This window comes from Phoca vitulina, unplaced genomic scaffold (genome assembly GCF_004348235.1).
Source record: "Phoca vitulina isolate PV1807 unplaced genomic scaffold, GSC_HSeal_1.0 scaffold41, whole genome shotgun sequence".
Classification (NCBI taxonomy): domain Eukaryota; kingdom Metazoa; phylum Chordata; class Mammalia; order Carnivora; family Phocidae; genus Phoca; species Phoca vitulina.
Genome location: NW_022589744.1, coordinates 14789471 through 14807372, shown reverse-complemented (window position 1 = coordinate 14807372; position 17902 = coordinate 14789471). Strand labels below are relative to the sequence as shown.

General features: G+C 52.6%; 1 protein-coding gene across 1 annotated transcript in view; it reads right to left on the bottom strand.

Annotated features, from left to right (window-relative positions):
- Positions 1 to 17902, bottom strand: part of CCDC40 (coiled-coil domain containing 40) — a 38615-nt gene that overhangs the window by 13386 nt on the left and 7327 nt on the right. Inside the window, exons 6-12 of the mRNA XM_032429987.1 lie at positions 17048 to 17131; positions 16752 to 16971; positions 9944 to 10101; positions 9653 to 9775; positions 6949 to 7070; positions 333 to 576; positions 60 to 242 (exon numbers count right to left, since the gene is read on the bottom strand). Of these exons, the coding sequence (XP_032285878.1) occupies positions 60 to 242; positions 333 to 576; positions 6949 to 7070; positions 9653 to 9775; positions 9944 to 10101; positions 16752 to 16971; positions 17048 to 17131 (1134 nt within the window). The remainder of the gene's footprint in view (positions 1 to 59; positions 243 to 332; positions 577 to 6948; positions 7071 to 9652; positions 9776 to 9943; positions 10102 to 16751; positions 16972 to 17047; positions 17132 to 17902) is intronic.

Sequence of the window (17902 nt, the reverse complement as noted above, 5' to 3'; positions counted from 1 at the left end):
CGCCCCGCCCCCCAGCCCAGGCGCCCGGCCCTCGTGGCCGCAGCGGGAGGGTGGCGTACCAGGTTGGTCTTTTCCTTCCGGAGCTTCAGGATGATCTGATGGAAGTACTTGGTCATCTTGTTGGAGGTCATGTGCCCCTGCAGCTTCTCCAACATGGAGGCGTCCATCCTCCGCCTCAGCTCTAGCTCGTGCCGGATGGTCTGGTGGACCGACTGCAGGTCGCCCATGGTGGCCGTGTACTCCTGGAAAGGAAGGGGCAGGGACGGCGCTGTGGGGGGGAGGAGGGAGGCCGCGGGGACGCGCCCTGGATGGGCTGGGGGACACGGTCGTACCACTTGGGCCTTGCCCAGCATGTCCTCCGTGTCCTGCAGCACCAGCCGGTAGGTGTTGAACTCGTTCTGCAGAGCCTCCTGCTTGGTCAGGCACTGCGTGGTTAGTTTCTGCATCAGGTTGGCTTCTGTCTCCTCGCGGTTCAGGATGCCCGCCAGCTTCTCATTCTTCTCTTCCTCCTTCATGATGGATTTCTTGTAGGCCTCGATCTCCCCGTCGATGGACGTGATCTGGTGCTGGCACACGCTGTCGGGATCGAGAGAGCAAAGCTGGGGCGGCAGAGCGCCCATGCATGTGGCTGTGCCCGCTCGCGGGGGCTCACCCAGTGGAGAGGGATGAATGGGAACCCAACTCTTACCAGTAGCCAATCTCGACGACTGCTTCCTGACATAGTCACAGAACCACTGCCCACTTTGAGTCCAAGCCTAAGACTCTTCTAAGACAGAGAGTAAGGGAGAAGGGCCAGAGGGGCCAGGCGTCGTCCCAGGGGCCAGATCCGCCCACACTTGCTGGTCAGGGGAGCAATCCAGGAAAGGGAGTATGCTATTCCAGTTTCATACGCATGAGCACTGGAGCTCAGAGCCCTTGAGCGGCATGCCCAGTGGCCACAGTGCGTGGCGTGGCTGGGAGGAGCACCCGTGGCATCACTCCAAACTCTGTCCTTTCCCCTCTGCACACTGGCTGTGCGAATACCTGTAATTAACATCAAGTCAAACAGACAGGTGCTGGATAGTAGAGTTTTCGTTTGTGTGTGAGACATTGTTTCCCCCACATTCTGAGACGTCCTACTGCTCTGCTCTAAAAAAGCCTTTCTCCACCTCCAGTATCTTATCCTTTGAATAAGTTCTTATTGAAAAAATCAGAAAGTACTTTCTCCTTGAACCGGAATAACACCTTCCATATTTTTCTCATGTCTATCCCCAGGCCTTCAATTCTCTTCCCCAAGCAACCAGTTATTTCTTAAATGTCTTTCCAGATCTATTTCATGCTTTTATAAGCATTATGTTTGTCTGTGTCTATGACACAGTTACAAATAGCAGCTTAGTAGATCAGGTTCTGCACCTTACTTTTTCTTGTGCTATCTTAAAGATATTCAATAGCAGTGCACATAAAAATCTCCTCGGTTCTTCTCAATGACCAGATGGTATTCCAAATGATGACCGTGCCATAATTTAAGGCTCCTCACTGATACACAGTTAGCTTCTTTCCAGTTTTCTGGCCGTTTTCCCCCTAATTTCAACAGTGTAGCAAAAAACATCTGTACACAGTTTTTAAAAGATACCGGGGAGATATGCCATGTTTATTCAGCAGAAGACTCAATATTGTTAAGGCGTTAGTCTCCCCAAAAAGATCTCTAGACTCAACGCAATTCTAATTACAATCTCAGTAAGTATATTTTTTTTCTAGAAATTGACAAACTAATTCTAAAATTTATATATGGAAACCTACAGGATCTCAAATAGCCCAAATAATTTTGCAAAAGAAGAACACGGCCTCCCAGGATCTGATTTTAAGACTCTCTATAAAGTTGTCGTTATCAGGACAATGTGGTATTATTGGCGAAAGAATAGCTAGATGGAAAGAACAGAATCAGGAGTCCACAAGTAGACACACCAATATGCAGACACACAGGGCCAATTGATATTTGACAAAGGTGACACGGTACTTCAACGGAGAGAGGACAGTCTTCAGCAGCGGTGCTAGGATTGCTGGACACAGGCGTGCAAACAGACCGAACTTGGGTCTCATGCTGCGACAGGCATTAACTTGGAATGGGCCACGTACCCACATGGAAGACCTTAGCAGGAGACACAGGAGGGATCTTCATGACCCTGAGCCAAGCAAAGATTTCTTTGAGTGGACATAAAAAGCATGAGCTATGAAAAAAAGTTAATTAATTGGGCTTCATCAACATTTAAACCTCTGCTCTTCCAAAGCCACTGTCGTGAGAATGGGAAGACAAAGCCACAGACCGGGAGAAAATATTTTCAAAGCACACATCTGAGAGAGGACTTGTATCTAGAATATATGAAGAACTCTTGCAACTCAATAATGAGATGAACCACTCAATTTAAAAATGAGCAAAAGACACTTCACCAAAGAAGGTATATGGGTGGCAAATAAGCACATGAGAAGATGCTCAACATCATTAGTCATCAGGGAAATGCAAATTTAAACCTCCATGTGATACCACGACTCATCGACTAATGGCTGAATTGAACGGCTAAAATTAAAATGATTGACAATACCAAGTGTTGGTGAGGACGGGGGAGTAACTGGGAATCTCGCCCACTGTGGGAGGGAATGCAAAACGGAACAAACCAAATTGGAAAACACATTGGCAGTTTGTTATAAAGCAAAATATGCACTAACCAGCAATCCCGTGCCTGGGCACTCACCCAGGAGAAAGGGAAACACACGTCCACACCAAGACCTGTACAGACTGTCATGGTCTGTCTGTCCGTCTGTCTGTCTGGTAGACTGTCATGGTAGCTCTACCCATGACACCCCAAAACTGGAAAAAAAAACAGGGAAATCCATCAACTGGTGACCCGATGAACACAGTGGTGCACTCTTCGGCAATAACAAGAAACAAACCACTGGTCTCGCACCATCCCACGTGGGGATGAAACTCAGAAGCAGCATGCCGAGTGGAAGAAGCCAGCCGAGGAAAGATGCACATTTACCGGACATCCTGGGAATGACAGGGCTGGCAGGACAGAAAGCAGATCAGTGTTCGCCGCGGGCTGGAGGTGGGGAGAGGATGCTGACTTGGGGATGAAGGAAACGGCCTTTTATCTTGAGGGCACCGGGGTACTTGCCTCTGTCCATCTGCCAAACTCAACAGAGCTGTGCACCAAAGAAGGAGAGCTTTTGTACATAAGAAATCTGTACATAAATTAGCCTCAATAAACCCAACTTAAAATGAAAAAACTACTCATTTTCTTTTTTAGGAAGTAACAGCCTTATAAATGTCTAAAATTTGACAATAAAAATAAGACGACCAATTTAAAAAGACACAGTCACAAACTGCATGACAGAAGTCTGAACACGCGGTAAGACATACGCGCAGGAGAAGAGATGCCTGTGAGTGCCCAAAATGCTAATAAATTGTCATTGTCACCAAAGGAAAAAGACAGTGGTATTGTGAACCTTTTTCTCTGTTTTTCAAATTTCCTAGAATGTGATCACTTATCCTCGATAAAGATTATTTTTAAAAAACACACTTTAGTGGGGCACCTGGGTGGCTCAGTCGGTTAAGCACCCGACTCTCCATCTCAGCTCGGGTCTTGATCTCAGGGTCGTGAGTTCAAGCCCCGAGCTGGGCTCCACCTTCAGCGTGGAGCCTACTTAAAAAAGAAAAAAAAAAAGAGTTTCATGGAAAGGAAAAGATCAAATGCTGATAGGTCAAGTAACATGAAGACTTGAGAATTGATCACTCAATTTAGTCAATGTATATGATTTAACATGGTTCCTGTAGAGTGGAAGGGATGAAACTTGATGGGATTAAGCTCAAGAGAGATTAGAAAGAGTTTCTGGGAAAGGTCTTCTTTCTCCCTAGACATGGAAGACAGCCCATGGAGACCTTGGATATTCGGGCTGCCATCTTGAAAAACAAGCCCTACTCTGGGCGTGGAGCCTACTAAAAAAACAATAATAATTACAAAAATAAATGAAATAAAAATAAAAAACACACTTTAAAAACTTCCTTGATCAACAGATACTAATAGAAAATAAATGGGATAGGGGACACCTGGGTGGCTCAGTTGGTTAAGCATCTGCCTTCGGCTCAGGTCATGATCCCAGGGTCCTGGGATCGAGTCCCGCATCGGGCTCCCTGCTCCGCGGGGAGCCTGCTTCTCCCTCTGCTTCTGCCTCTCTCTCTCTCTGTCTCTCGTGAATAAATAAATAAAATCTTAAAAAAAAAAAAAAAAGAAATGGGACAGACACAGGTGGACTCTAGAACAAGGCCCACATGTTGGGCCTGATCCAGTCAAGGGCTGGGAGGGAACCTGCTTGGGGGTCTGGAGGCCCCTCGGCTACAGCTCAACATCCCGGGGCAGTTATTGGCTCTGGACCCAGTAACTGAAGCTGAACCACACGCACGGGTCCAATCTCCCCCGATCGGTCATGACAGTGCACCATGCCCCCACGGCACAGGGAGACCAGCAAGAAAGCGCAGACCACAAATGTTGGGGCTTTCGGCCCAACGTGCAGCTCGTGGACGAGACCCATGGGGGCAATGTTATGATGCCCCCCACCCCAAGCACTGGGAGATCAGATTGTCTCCTAAGAGTTAAATTGTAGACTCGGCATCGATGCAGAGATCCCATCGTCCCGACAAAGAGACTGCAGAATTTGGCTGGAACCTGATTGAGGGCATCATGTTATTGGGAAAAATCACACAGGTGTCAGAAGGGAAGAGGGGGTGGGCGGGTGACGGCAAAGGGCCATCAAGGCAGAGGCAAGCGTGTGGGCGGACTGCCCGGTGCTCTGGGAAGAAGCAGGAGGCTGGCGGGGCCCGGGGCCTCAACACTCCCTGAGCAGCGACCCGGTTATCGCCGGCCTCATGTTCTTTCCCACGGGCGACACTCTGCTGGCCCAAGGGTCAAGCATTAGCCCCTTTGGTGCTCACATTTCCTAGCGGACACGCATAACTTGGCAGCCTCTGGTGGCCCCAATCCCTGCGAGCCGACCCTGAGGACACAGATGCGCTCACGACATGATAGCAAAACCCGGCTTCTGGGCCAGGGGACTCGCCTGGGTACAGGGTCCTGCCACGCCCAGACGGCGACCGGGGCGCGGGCCTCGTGCCCCATCGTCCCGACCATCAGCCAGGACGCCGCGAGCTTCCTGCAGCTTCTAAACCGGTCTACATGCTACCAGCTGGTGTTTGGCATTTCGTTCAGTCGCTGAACTGGCCTGCAAGCCATAAGCAGCGCTGTATGTTATTCTTGCGACGCCCTGACCTTGGTTAATCTGCCTCAGACTTCCTTCTTCAGACCCGTGGGGTTGCAGATGGCGCATCTCTGCAGTTACGCCCTTCACAGCAGCCCACGTGGGCAACGTGCTTTGAAGGCGACCTCACTCCTCTGGGCTGCAGTGTAGCTTTAGGGGGGACGCTGAACCAGACTTCCCATCACTTGTTGTTAGGGGCGTCGTGCGCGAGTGTGCGCAGGTGTGTGCGTGTGCGTGTGCGTGTGCGTGCACCTATTTTGCTAAAATATCCACCCAACCTTCCATGGGTGCCTATTTTAGAACCATGATATCTTAGGGGGCTCCCCGGCTGGCTCCGTCGGTAGAGCATGTGACTCTTGAGCTCGGGGTTGTGAGTTTGAGCCCCATGTTGGGTGCAGAGATTACTTAAAAATAAAATCTTAAAAAAATTAAAATTAAAAAAAGAGAGAGTTTAAAAAAAAAGTGTTCAAAAACATGATTTTTTTTTTTTCCGTTAGTCAGATGGGCGCCATCCAAACGGCCGAAATCTCGCCAGGCTCTGGAACCCCCGGTGGGGTGTGACTGTCACGGCCTTGTGGGGAAATACCTGCCAGGTCTGTGCGTGTCCGTCCCCCAGAACTCCAGGCTCACAGAGAAGGAAATGCTATAGCGTAATACAGACTATAATACTGCTGGGCGTGGGTGCAGCCCTGCAGCGAAGTCAGACCGCGAGGAACCTCCCCGCCCCGGTGGGAAGTCTCCCCCAGACGCGGCCCGGCGGCGCACCCCGCGGTGGGGAAGGAAGGAAGGACCAGTCGTCACGCTGAGATTCGGAAAGACCTCTGGGACCTGTCGGCAAATGAGAAAAGCAAGGCCCACGACGGTGTGTATGCAGTGAGCTACCACGGCTCGTGTGTGCCTCGTTTGGGGGGGGGGGTTGTTTTGTTCTTTTTTCTTCATCACAGGACCAAAGAGGAGCAGCGCGTCCCAGCTGTCTGAGCACCGGAGACCGTGCGACAGGGCTGACGAGAGCGGTCATTCATCCTTCTGCCCTCCGCCAGGCTCGGTGCCGGGTGCGGGCGCCGTGCGCTGCCTCCGGAACCCGGCCACCGCATCTCGGTCCCCATCACCTGGGGCGGTTTGGGGAGTTGAGGCAGCACTGGGCCCGGAACCCCTGCGCCCGACTCCCTGGCCAAGCCACACAGGAGGGACGGAGGGGACTGGAGGAGGGCCCTCTTCCTGCCCCCTGGCGGGGAGATTAAGACAGGATTGCGGTTGGAACGCGGCCCTCCACAGAACAATGGCCCAGGGATGGTTTCCGCACACAGGTGGTGAAAAGCAAAGCAGAGGGACACCCTTCCTTCCCAGAGAGAAATACCCCTTTCTCCTTCTCTCACTGTTTGTCCTAATCTTCCCAGGAAGCCTGAGCACAAAATCTTTGCTGCTCCCGGTACCGCAGAAAGTTTGAAAAGACTTAAGAAACGTTGAATGTTGGTGAACAATAGGGAGCTTCCAGGGCGGAAGCTGAGGCTGTGGGGCTGCAAGGTGCACCCCTTGGTCCCAGCAGATCCAGCGGGGAGGGCGCTGTGGGCACACCTGGGAGGAGGTGGGGGTGCAGTGGCCCCCACCTCCGCGGTGCACCTGCAGGGCAGCCGGAGGCCCTCCCGGGTGTGCTCATACCTGAGCGCCTCCTGGATGGTCCTGTGGGCCTCGTCGCGATGCTTCATGCCCACCAGGCAGGTGGCCCACTGCTGTAGGATGCGCCTCTTCTCCATGTTGATGGCGTCTATCTCCGTGCAGGCCTGCGGTGGAGAGTCAGGGTTACGTGGACGTTGGTCTAACCTCATTACGCTCAAGGCCCCAAGAGAATGTCTGAAAGCCCCAAATGTCCTGAATCATCTCCTTTCCCTGTGTTACCCTTGCTTTTCTTACCACGCACCAGCAAAAGGATAAATGTGAAAATAAACAGAGCTCTAAAGACACATCGAAACGCCCACCTGAGCCCTGACTCCGCGCCCCAAGGCGCTCAGTGCCAGGGGGTCGAGGAGGAGAAGAGGTGTCCAGCAGTGACGGACACCCGTCGTACCCGGACCCCGGACGCCGGGGGTGGGAGGGTGTCACTGATTCACAATGAGTCCTGTCCACAGGCCAGAGTTTCGGTCACAAGAGATGGGTACGGCCTCTGTGCCTGAGACCCCTTCCCGTAAGAGCCTGTGCTGTCGGGAATGACCTGGCAGCTCCGTGGGAGCGTCCGTCAGGCCCTGTGCATGCACGTGCGTCATCGTATTCTCTATGTTGTTTTATAACCTGGAATTAAAAATTAGCGTGTTGTGCCCAGGTTTCCATGTCAGCAAGTATTTATTTGATTGTTGGGACAGTCTTCCACTGCACGGATATACCATGACTTTTGTAACCAATGCCCTCCCCTTGGGACTTTGCCATCATACCCAACACAGTGTCCCCACTGAATCTCTATTCATTTTGCTTGTGGAGTTTTTAATGTAAAAAATTTTTACTCGCATGCCTCTTCAGTAGTTTCCTTGGCATGAAGCCCAGGTGATATTTAGGAGGGGGCAGGGGAGTTTTGGGGGGTGGGGGGTGTAGGGGAGCACATGTGTTTTCGCTACCCGCCTGGGAGTGCCACTCCTCCCTGCGCTGGTTTCGGGCTATCCAGGGTTCCTCATCCGTTCATTCAGTGTCTCTGGTGCACCTGCTGTGGGCCACGTGCTGCTCCAGGTGCAGGAAGGCAAAAGGAACAGGACGCGGGGCACACGTCCCCTGGAGGGGACACACCCAGCAGGGAGGGGCAGAAGGCACCTGGAGACGTAAGCTCGTGTGTGTGTCCACGACCATCCCGCAGTAGAACCGGGCACGGGGTACTTCTTACTGATTTGCACAATCTCTTCCCACCACCAAACTCCCTGGTGGGTCTCCCGTCTTTTCGTGTTGTTGGCGGCACCCTCAACCTCCAGGCTCTGTGGTTGGCGTGCCTCGCCCTCCCCATCAGCTCCGTTAGAGTGTCTGCTCTCCGCGCTAGGTTTAGAAAGGCCTCTGCGACTCTGGATTTAAGAAATATTTTTCTTGGGGCACCTGGGTGGCTCAGTCGTTAAGCGTCTGCCTTCAGCTCAGGTCATGGTCCCAGGGTCCTGGGATCGAGCCCCGCATCGGGCTCCCTGCTCCGCGGGAAGCCTGCTTCTCCCTCTCCCACTCCCCCTGCTTGTGTTCCCTCTCTCACTGTGTCTCTCTGTGTCTCTCTGTCAAATGACTAAACAAAATCTTTTAAAAAATATATTTTTCTTGTATTTTCTTCCAGTACATTTTCCCCATTTACGTTCTTGATCCCATCTGGAATTCATTTTCGTGTCTGGTATGAGGAAAAGATTTAATTTTTCCCCAAATGATTAACCAAATGTCCCTACTCTGCTGTGCATGATTCATGTGTTCTCCATTAATTTATAATCCACTCAAGTTTTATGTAAACCTTTGCTTCTTTTGGGGGTCTACTCGTAGGCTACCATGGCCCACCTGTCTATCCCAGACCACAGGGACACATCATTTCACCTTCCAGGCTTTAGAGTGGGCAATATTTGGTAGGGCAACGTCAGGAGGACCCGCCAGCCTGGTGTGTCTGGGACTCTCCTGCCTTTAGCACAGTAAGTCCCACATCTCAGGAGACCCCTCCGTTCTGGGCAAAACCCGTCCTGAATTTCCCTTTCCCAAACAATTCCTGGCCAATCCTCTGAATGTATGCTTCGGATAAACCTCAGAATCTCTTTGCTAACTAAAAACTGCCTTTTTTCCCCCTGAGATTCTAATCAGAACACATTCTAGACCCACAGGCTGGAGAGCCCGGGCCGCTTTCCCACACGGACCCAGGTGTGCCTGTCCGTTTGTGCAAGCGTTTTCTTTTCCCCAGTAAAAGTGGCTTGTTTCCTTCGTGTCGTGCCTGCTCACACGAGTGCAGATGGTGATTCACAGATTAAAAAAAAAAAAAGAAGACGTGGCAGCGCTGGTTCCTGGTGTCGACCTCGGAACGCGGTGCTGCACTGAGTCCTTCCCGCCGGGGCTCAGCCTCGTTAGGGAGGCAAGAGGCCACTCCCGCGAGGCCCCGGCTGACAAGCAGACTCAGATGTCCAGCTTCCCGGAGGCCTTTCGGGCTACCACCGGCTGTGGGCCGAATAGAAACAGCCCCGCCCCACCGTCCCCACCGTCCCCACCGTCCCCACCGTCCCCACCGTCCCCACCACGGGTCAGCCTGAGCTGCTTCAGGAGGCACACCGTGGCGGCGGGAGCCGCATCCACCTGGCCCTCGGCAGCGAGCCGGCGCCCTGCGGCAGGCACTAAGTGGGTGTCCCGAAGCCGAGAGCGGTGGTGATGCTCCTACCTCGCTCACGGCTTTCCTGAGAGCCCGCGTGTCCTCGGCCTGGGCACAGCTCTGAGCCTCCAGCAGCGCGATCTGCTCTTCCAGCTGGTTGGCTTTGGTGGTGAGCTGGTCCACGTGAAGGTCCTGGGAAACGAGACCACGGGCCCCTCCAGCATGCTCCTCCACCAACTCCCGACCCAAGCCAGCGAACCCCAGGCCGGCTGCAGCCTCCTAGGGAGGAGGCTGAGCGGAGGGGCTTTTGGGAAATCGAAGGTTTGGGGGTGATGGCAAATGCGTTGAAGTCGAGAGTACCTGCTTCTTCTTCTCCACCTCGGCCCGCATTCGCTCCACCTCGGACTTCTTCACCACTTGCTTCATCACGCGGATGTCGTCGCGCACGTCCTGGTCTATGTTCTGCATGTAGAAGAGATGCAGAGCCAGGCTCTCCAACTCGGCTTGCAGAGCCGCCACTGGGGGGAGGACGGGGAAGGCCGCTCAGCATCCCACACACGTTGTCTCGGGGCCCGAAGCTCCGGAAGGCTCCCCGGCTGCCCTTGTGGACCCAGCCTGGGAACCTGCTGCTTCTAAACCACAAAGACTCAGACTTTGCCATCAAAGCCTTACAGCCTAGTTGGAGAGACAAAGATGTAGGTAATCCGTGTCCAGCATCACCACGAGCCGCTCGGTTGCCCGCCGCGTCTTAGAGGCCCTCCCCATGCCTAAGGATCCGCTGAGACAGTGTCAGGCTACGAGGCCTCGCGTTAGTCTTACAGATTTCTTACCGCTTAGGTAGAGTCCCACATCCTGGGAGGAAACCCGCCCAAGGGGGCGCTGAGCTCTGCCACAGCCCCCCCGGCCCCCCGGACTGAAATGGCCATGTGGGGGTGCAGGCCAGGAGCACCGGAGCTTTCCTCACGGGCCAGGCTCACCAGCACAGCACTTCCACTCCCCACTCAGAGCCACATGGCGGATCTCCGTCCAGCGCTCGCAGGAGACCGCACCCCGAGGAAAGGACTCCTTTTAACAAAACTCACGGGAGATTGATTTATGAAGCCAGATTACCAATTCATTTAGGGAGCTAACTCTAAATCAAGAGTCATTTGCTGTCTTGCATAGAGCGTTCCTTTATAGGTGGATAAATGCACGCAGAACACCGATTTATAGAATAGAAATATAAATTCACCCCGCTGAGTGGCAGGCATCCTTGAAGGGTGTAGCTTAACCCTGAAACACTTTACTTTGCACCCAAGGTGACTGTAAAAATTCCAACGCTGGCGAATTCTTTGGCTCCTGCGTGGGTAGGAACTATGGGGGGTGGGGAGCAGAAGCAGGGACAGGGAGGTGTTGTGGTCAGAGCAGGCCGGGGCGGAGACTGCATTTGGAGAGAGGGTCTTCACAGAGGTAATTAATGTAAAATGAGGTCCTGTGAGTGGGCCTAACCCCTCGTGGCTGGTATCCTTAGGAGAGGAGATCAGGACGCAGACGCACAAGGGACCACCAGGTGAGGCCCCGGGGAGAAGGCCCCGGGGGAGGAGGCCGTGGCTACAAGCCCGGGAGATAGGCCTCGGGAGGAACCAGCGCTGCCCATGCCTGGCTCTCGGACCTCCAGCCCCCAGGACATGAGAAAACAAGTCCCCACAGCCGCCGAGCTGACCGATTCACCCTCCCACCTAAAACGTGTGAGACTCACGTTGACCCTTCCTTAAGAGCGCTGAGTTCAACCCTGCTTTGCTTCACTGAGTAACAAAAAGTCAGTACTTCCAGTGCGTGTTTAAATCTGCATAAATATCAGCGGAGTTGAACCTAGTTTCACCGTTTTAATGACCATGTTTGTCCCTCCTCCAAATCGCTTGCTCATGTCCTTGGCCACACAGCTATGGGACGTTTGCCTCTCATTGGGCGGCTTCTAGGAACTCTTGATGCGATCAAGGCAGGGTGGGCAGAACTTGAAGACACCTCCCAGGGCCTCTGCCACCTGCTGTGACTGCTATGATGATGTTGCTTATCTGTCCCAAGGGAAATTACCAGGTGGGCCTGGCCTAAGCAGGTGAGTCCATCTAAAGCAGAGAGTGGTGTCCAGCTGGTGGCAAAAGAGGAAGTGAGGGAGATTCTCAGGGTGAACTGGATTCGATGAGAAGGAAATTCTCTGCAAAGCTGGCTCGAAGAAGGGACGGGCCCCAGGCAAGGGACGTGGGAGGCCTCCAGGAGCCGAGAACCGCCCCTGCGGACAGCCCCGAGAGGAAGCAGCCCGTCAGTCCTACAACCCTGAGGAGCTGAATTCTGCCAAAGACATGAACGAGGCTGGAGTCGGATTTTCCCGGGTGTTCCTGAGAGACCCAGCCAACCAGCACTAGCGTTTGGCTTCGAGATACCCACGAGGGGGGCCCAGTCGGCCACACCAGGCCTCTGACCTCGGGCCGTGTGGGCCTGCAGACACACGGGCTCGTGTTGAGCCCTGAAGTCTGTGGGAATTTGTTTCCCGGCAACGGAAAAGTAACTCGGAACATATGGAGGTTGTCACGGATGTGCAAATGGGGTTTGCCCCCAGCTTGTGTTTGTCTTTTAACTTCGTCATGCTTCTTGATAATTTTCATGTTTTTGTATAAACAAAACTGTCAAATTCCTCCTCTGTGGCCTCGTACTTCACATCACGCTCCGGAGACCCGCCTCAGCCCAAGATGATTAACAACAACAACCACAGCGGCCTTACATATTCCTGTAATGCTTCTGTGATTTTCTTAAATATTTACTGCAGACTTTATTTTTTGTATAGTGTGAAATAGGGGTCTAAGTATGCATTTTCAGATGGCCAAATGGTCAAGCAAATATGTATTGGCTTAAAGATGCAGTCTGTCCGTTTATCTAACCTGCAGAAAATGGCTGGAGCCCCACGTGAGTTCCCCAGCATCCTCTGCTCTCCACCATCCGTGTGCTTCTTCCCCTTTGGTGCCGTTCTGGTTTTACTGCTGTAGATTGATACCGTGTTTTGACACCTGATAAGACTATTTTCCTTCATTATCTTTCCTTTTCAAAATTTTCTTGGGTAGTCTTGTGCATTTAATCTCCTGAGTAAACTTTAAGATCAATTTGTGCAGGATGGGGAGCTTTTTACGTATTGATACAGAATCCTCTCGAGCACACGTCGGGAAGCGGGAAGCGTGGGTATGGCACAAAGCTACTTGTTTAAAGAAAAGATACCCTCGTAACTTTGCTTTTATACGCAAAAACATCTTTAAAGAAACACATAAGAACCTATCCCCCCACCCCCGCCCCAGGTGCCTCTGTGGAGGGTCCTGGGGGAAGGGGAGGCAGGAGACTTCCCATCCCAGAGCTCTCGACTTTTGAGTGATTACTTCTTGAAAATGAATAAATAGGGGCACCTGGGTGGCTCAATCGTTAAGCTCTGCCTTGGCTCAGGTCATGATCCCAGGGTCCTGGGATCGAGCCCCGCATCGGGCTCCCTGCTCGGCGGGAAGCCTGCTTCTCCCTCTCCCACTCCCCCTGCTGTGTTCCCTCTCTCGCTGTGTCTCTCTCTGTCAAATAAATAAATAAATAAATAAATAAATAAAAAATAAAATCTTTAAAAATAAAATAAAAAAAAATGAATAAATAAACGCCTATGTCAAATAAATTTAAGGTCACCCAAAATACCCCATCGTGGACTTCAGCTGGAACAGCACTGAACGGCATGTTGACTGGGACAGAGGCGACACGTCCGTATCATGCAGCTTTCCTCCCAGTAACAAGGCAGCTTTACTTATTGAAACCTGTTTTATGTCCCGTAGCGAGATTTTATTGTTTTTCTCCGGATAGGCTCACTCACTTCTTGTTAGGTTTATTCTAGGTATTTTATGGTTGTTATAATCATGATGGATGAGATTTTTTTTTTTTTTGAAACAATTTAGTTCTTAACTGGATATTACTGGGATAGGAGAAAATGCTAGCTCTGACATTCACCTACTTTACTTTCTTTACTGTTTCTAGTACTGGGTTTTTGTTTTTGTTTTTACTTATTATTGGTAATCTTGGATCTTCTAGGAAACAATCATATGATTGGTAAAGCATGAGAATTTCATGTCCCAAATCCTCACCTCATTTATTTTGCCTGTTGGAGGCTCCGGGGCTGTGCCCATGGCCTGGGGCGGCTTCCCCGTCTCCCTCCTGATCCTAGCTGCACCTTCTCCAGTGTTTCCCTATTTCCCTATTTCTCCAGTGTTTCCCTGGTTCGTTTCTGAAAACATTATAAAGAACTTTCCTTCTACCTAGTTTAGGATGGATGGTAAGTGTTTGCAAAGACCCGTTCTGCATCCACCCAGAAAATCCTTTGTTTTTCCCTCTCCTTTAACTTACTCATAGAATGCCTTAAATTAGCAGCTTTCTTAATTTCAAATGATTCCTGAATTCCACAGGAATTCCACCCTTCTCTGTTTGCTACTAATTTATTTAGGATTTTCTGGCCTCCTGGTGGGCTGGCTGTGCAGTTTCTGTGTTGGCGGCCGTCCGTGTTTGCAGCCAGGGCTATCCTCCCCGTTCTAACACCAGCCTGGGAAGTTTCCCAGATTTCCCGCCCCCTGGAGGGCTGGACAGCATGGGGGGGGGGGGGTGTCTGTTCCTTTCGCAGTTAGTAGTGGGGACTCGTCCATAACGAACAAACTGGTGCTTTCAGGGGAAATCGATGTCTGACAACGTTTTCAGTTTCTTCAATGATGAACCCAGTACAGAGCGTGGCCTTCTTGAAATGAAAACCAATAATGCCTCTGAATTGTCCTCATTTCCAGGGCTGCTACTTGGGGGACACATGTTTTGTTCTTCCCCGGGCAGGCCAGAAGTTTACTCAGCATGTTGGTCATTTCAAAAATGGAGTATTTTTATCTGTCAGGCGAACTCGTTGTTTTGTTTTTTTTTTTTTTGTACCAGTTTCAGCTATTTTACTTTATTAACTCCCTCTTCCTACCTCTTTTGTTTCTGTTTTGTTTTGTTTTGTTTTTTGCCCTTTTTCGGCCTCTGGAGTAGAATGTTTGATTTTCGGTCTTGTTAATGAAAACTATGCAAGGTCCTGGGTTTTATCGGAGTGCTTTCCGCTGAATCCAGAAGTCCTGATACGTGGACTCCCTTTGCCACTAAATCCCTAACTAGTCGGTGATCTCTGTGTGGACGGGACTCTGTTCTCTTCCCTTACAACGTTCCGAGCATCGCTACTCTGTCATTTATGTTTGAGACCTGTGATTCTCAGCCCCAACTGCACATTAGAATAACCTGGAAGGCTTCAAAAAACAAAACAAAACAAAAAAACCAAGGCAAGAAACACAAGATCCGGGGCCTTGGCAGAACAGCTGAATAGGGGGTGTGCGCCTGGCTGTATGCGCCCCAGGGGCTCCTGCCAGGGACAGCAGGTTGCTCTCCGCCTGCCGCAGTATGATTCTGTCCGGCCTGGAACCCGGCAGCATTTTTCCCCTTAGCTTTGGAATTTAAAAATCTCACCAGCTGTGCCTAGGTATGTTCATTCTGTTTTCCAGCCGTCGGGTCCTCCGAGCACCTTTATATTCGAAGACTCACCTTTCCTGAGCTCACGCTGATGTTCTCCTCTGATGTCGCCCGTGAGCGTCCCTGATCTCCTGGGACTTCCGTCTGATGGGCGTCCACGGTTCCAGATCTCACACCCATGTCTTGTATCTCCTTCTCAAAACATCCACCACTTGGGGTTTTCCCTATGAGTTCGGGGAAGAACTCCTCAAACTGGCCTTTTGGTTTACAAGTTCAATTTTCGGCAGTATTGCTTTGTCTGTTTAGTGACTTTTGTTTTGTTCTTTTGGGAGGATGGTTATATTTTTTAATTCCAAGTATCCTTTTACCTAACACTGTGCTCTCGTTTTACTGATGTGACGTCCTCTACAATCTCACACTCTTCTGGTTTTGGCGTCCGCTCTGTCTGTCCAGCCCCATCCCCTGCAGTCTGGGGGCGCTGCCGAGCACTCGCATTTTGATGGGAAGTCTCAGTGACTCTCTCCCAGGGGAGGCACGCACTCGTGGACATTCTCCAGTGGCAAACACCCACGTTTCAGGGCAGCGGCAGCACCGAATTCCCTAGTGCTCGGAAGGGAGAAAGGGTAATGTTTCTGGAATCCTTGCTTGGTTGAACAGCTTCTGTTCCTGTGTCTTGGTGACCTCCAGAAAGGACACAAAGTCCAAGAAGATGTTTGCATCTCTCCAGAAGCCTGGCCACACTTTGAGCCTTCACTGAGTGGCGCTGGTGTGGAGCACGTGGGGGGCCTGGGTCCTCTTTCAGGTCGGTCTAAATTCTGTCCCACCCGGAGCATGCGACTCTTTATTGTTTTTGCATGAATGTCACGTTCTTCTCTTCTTGGTATTTTCTGTTAATTTGGTGGAGATCAGGGAGGGTGCTTGATAAAGGAGCACTTAGCCTGACTCTGTCAATCCAGAAAGTTCTGCATTTCTCAGGGTCGGAAATGTCTCTTTGCAGCCACAGTTAGAGTGTCCGTGTGGTTCTGTTTTCTGTGTAGGTTGTTTTCCCCGTTGTGGTAATCATACACAGCTGATAAACAGACTTGGGAACAAAAAACCCCACAGACTGAAGTAATCACAGCAGAGTGCGCAAAGCGGGGGTTCACGGGGCCCACAGCCTGGCCCTGTGCAGGGGGGTGTTTTACTGGGCAGAGACCTATTGCCTCATCTGGTCTGAAGCCTCCCGGTTTCGCCAGGATCTGCCCTACAGCCGGGCTGCGGCCATCCCCTGGGCCGTTGTGCTTGGGATTGGCCGCATCCGTGGGTTCCCGCTTATTTAAACCCTGCCCACCTCCGGCAGCCGGCCAGCCTCTCCGGATGTTGACTCTGCCTGCCTGCCTTGTTCGCTGCTTGGCCCAATCAGGTGCCTTTTAAGACACTGACGCCTTCCCTCCCTAAAAGGCTGCGAACTCCCTGAGGACACGACCACATCGCGCTTTTCTCCACGCCCTGGGATGGCACGCAGGGATGCCTTTCCGGGACGAGCTGGCCTGTGGGACCTCCCCGTGGGGGCGTGACAGCACGCGGGGACGCGCCACTGGATTGCGAGGGCACTTGGGGATCGGGGCGCCATGGCAACGGGGACCCCGAGCCTTACGCTTTTTGCGCTCGTTGTTGGCGGTCTCGCAGGTCCCGGCGTAGCGGAGGCGCACGCTCTGAAGCTCCTCCTCCTTCTGCCGCCTGGCGCACGCCGCGACCGAGTAGAGGTCGTGGTTTTTCTCGAGCTGCATCTGCAGGCGGGCCAGATGCTGCTGGACCCCGTAGAGATCCACGCCCAGCTCCTGCCGCTGCACGCGGCTTTGCTTGGTGGCCACACTCTGGGGGGGAGAGAGAAAGCGGGTCACGGGCCCGAGGCACACAGCCGGGCAGGAGGCTGGACGGGCAGATACGCACCAGCTCTTGAACTTCCAGTTTCAGCTTCTCTATCTGGCGGTTAAGATAGTTCTTCAGCGCAGCCTGGAACCTTACCATCAGGGGCTGAAACGACGCAGCAGCAAGCCTGGTTACCCTCCTGCCCAAGCAGGGCGCAGCCTAAGTCGCCAGAGCTCCCCCTGGGGGCACCGAAAGTACTTCCACGCTGGGTGCCCCTCACTTCTGCCAGGGACTTGCGCCGGCAGCCATAGACTAAGGGCACTCAAGGTCCCGTCCCAGGCACTGAAGACCTGAGTACGCATTTTGGCAAAAAGACAGAGTGAGCTGGAGTGGTGGTCCTGGTTTCTCCCCAGGGATGCGGGAGTGATGCCAGCACCGAATGAGCCCTGAGCCTCTTTTCCCAGAGCAACCGCCAATCTTTCCCACCGGGAGCACCCTGGCTTTCCAAATGGGCTCATCCAATCAGGATTCGCCTTCGCCGTTTGCCGGAGGGCGGGGCGTGGGAGCTCAGGTGGTGCGCTCCAAGCAGCGGCTCTGAACTGGGGTGACTGTGCTCCCACCCAGCATCCAGGATGTCTGGAGACATTTCTGGCTTCACGGCTAAGGGGCAGGGGCGCTCCTGGCATCTAGCGGGTGGAGCCGGGGGTGCTGCCCAGGACAGCCCCGCCCGAGAGTGACCGGGTCCCAATGTCAGCAGTGCCAGGGTTGAGGATTGCTGACTCTGGGCGAATGAAACAGAAAGGAGAAGACCCCTCACAGAGCAGTTTTGCAGAGTGGGCGAGGGGCGGGGCGGCGCTGGGGGCAGGGCGTGGGGCGCGGGGGCACAGGCGAGCTCAACAGCAGGTGAGGGGGCGCCTCTGATCGCGCTCGGTGTCA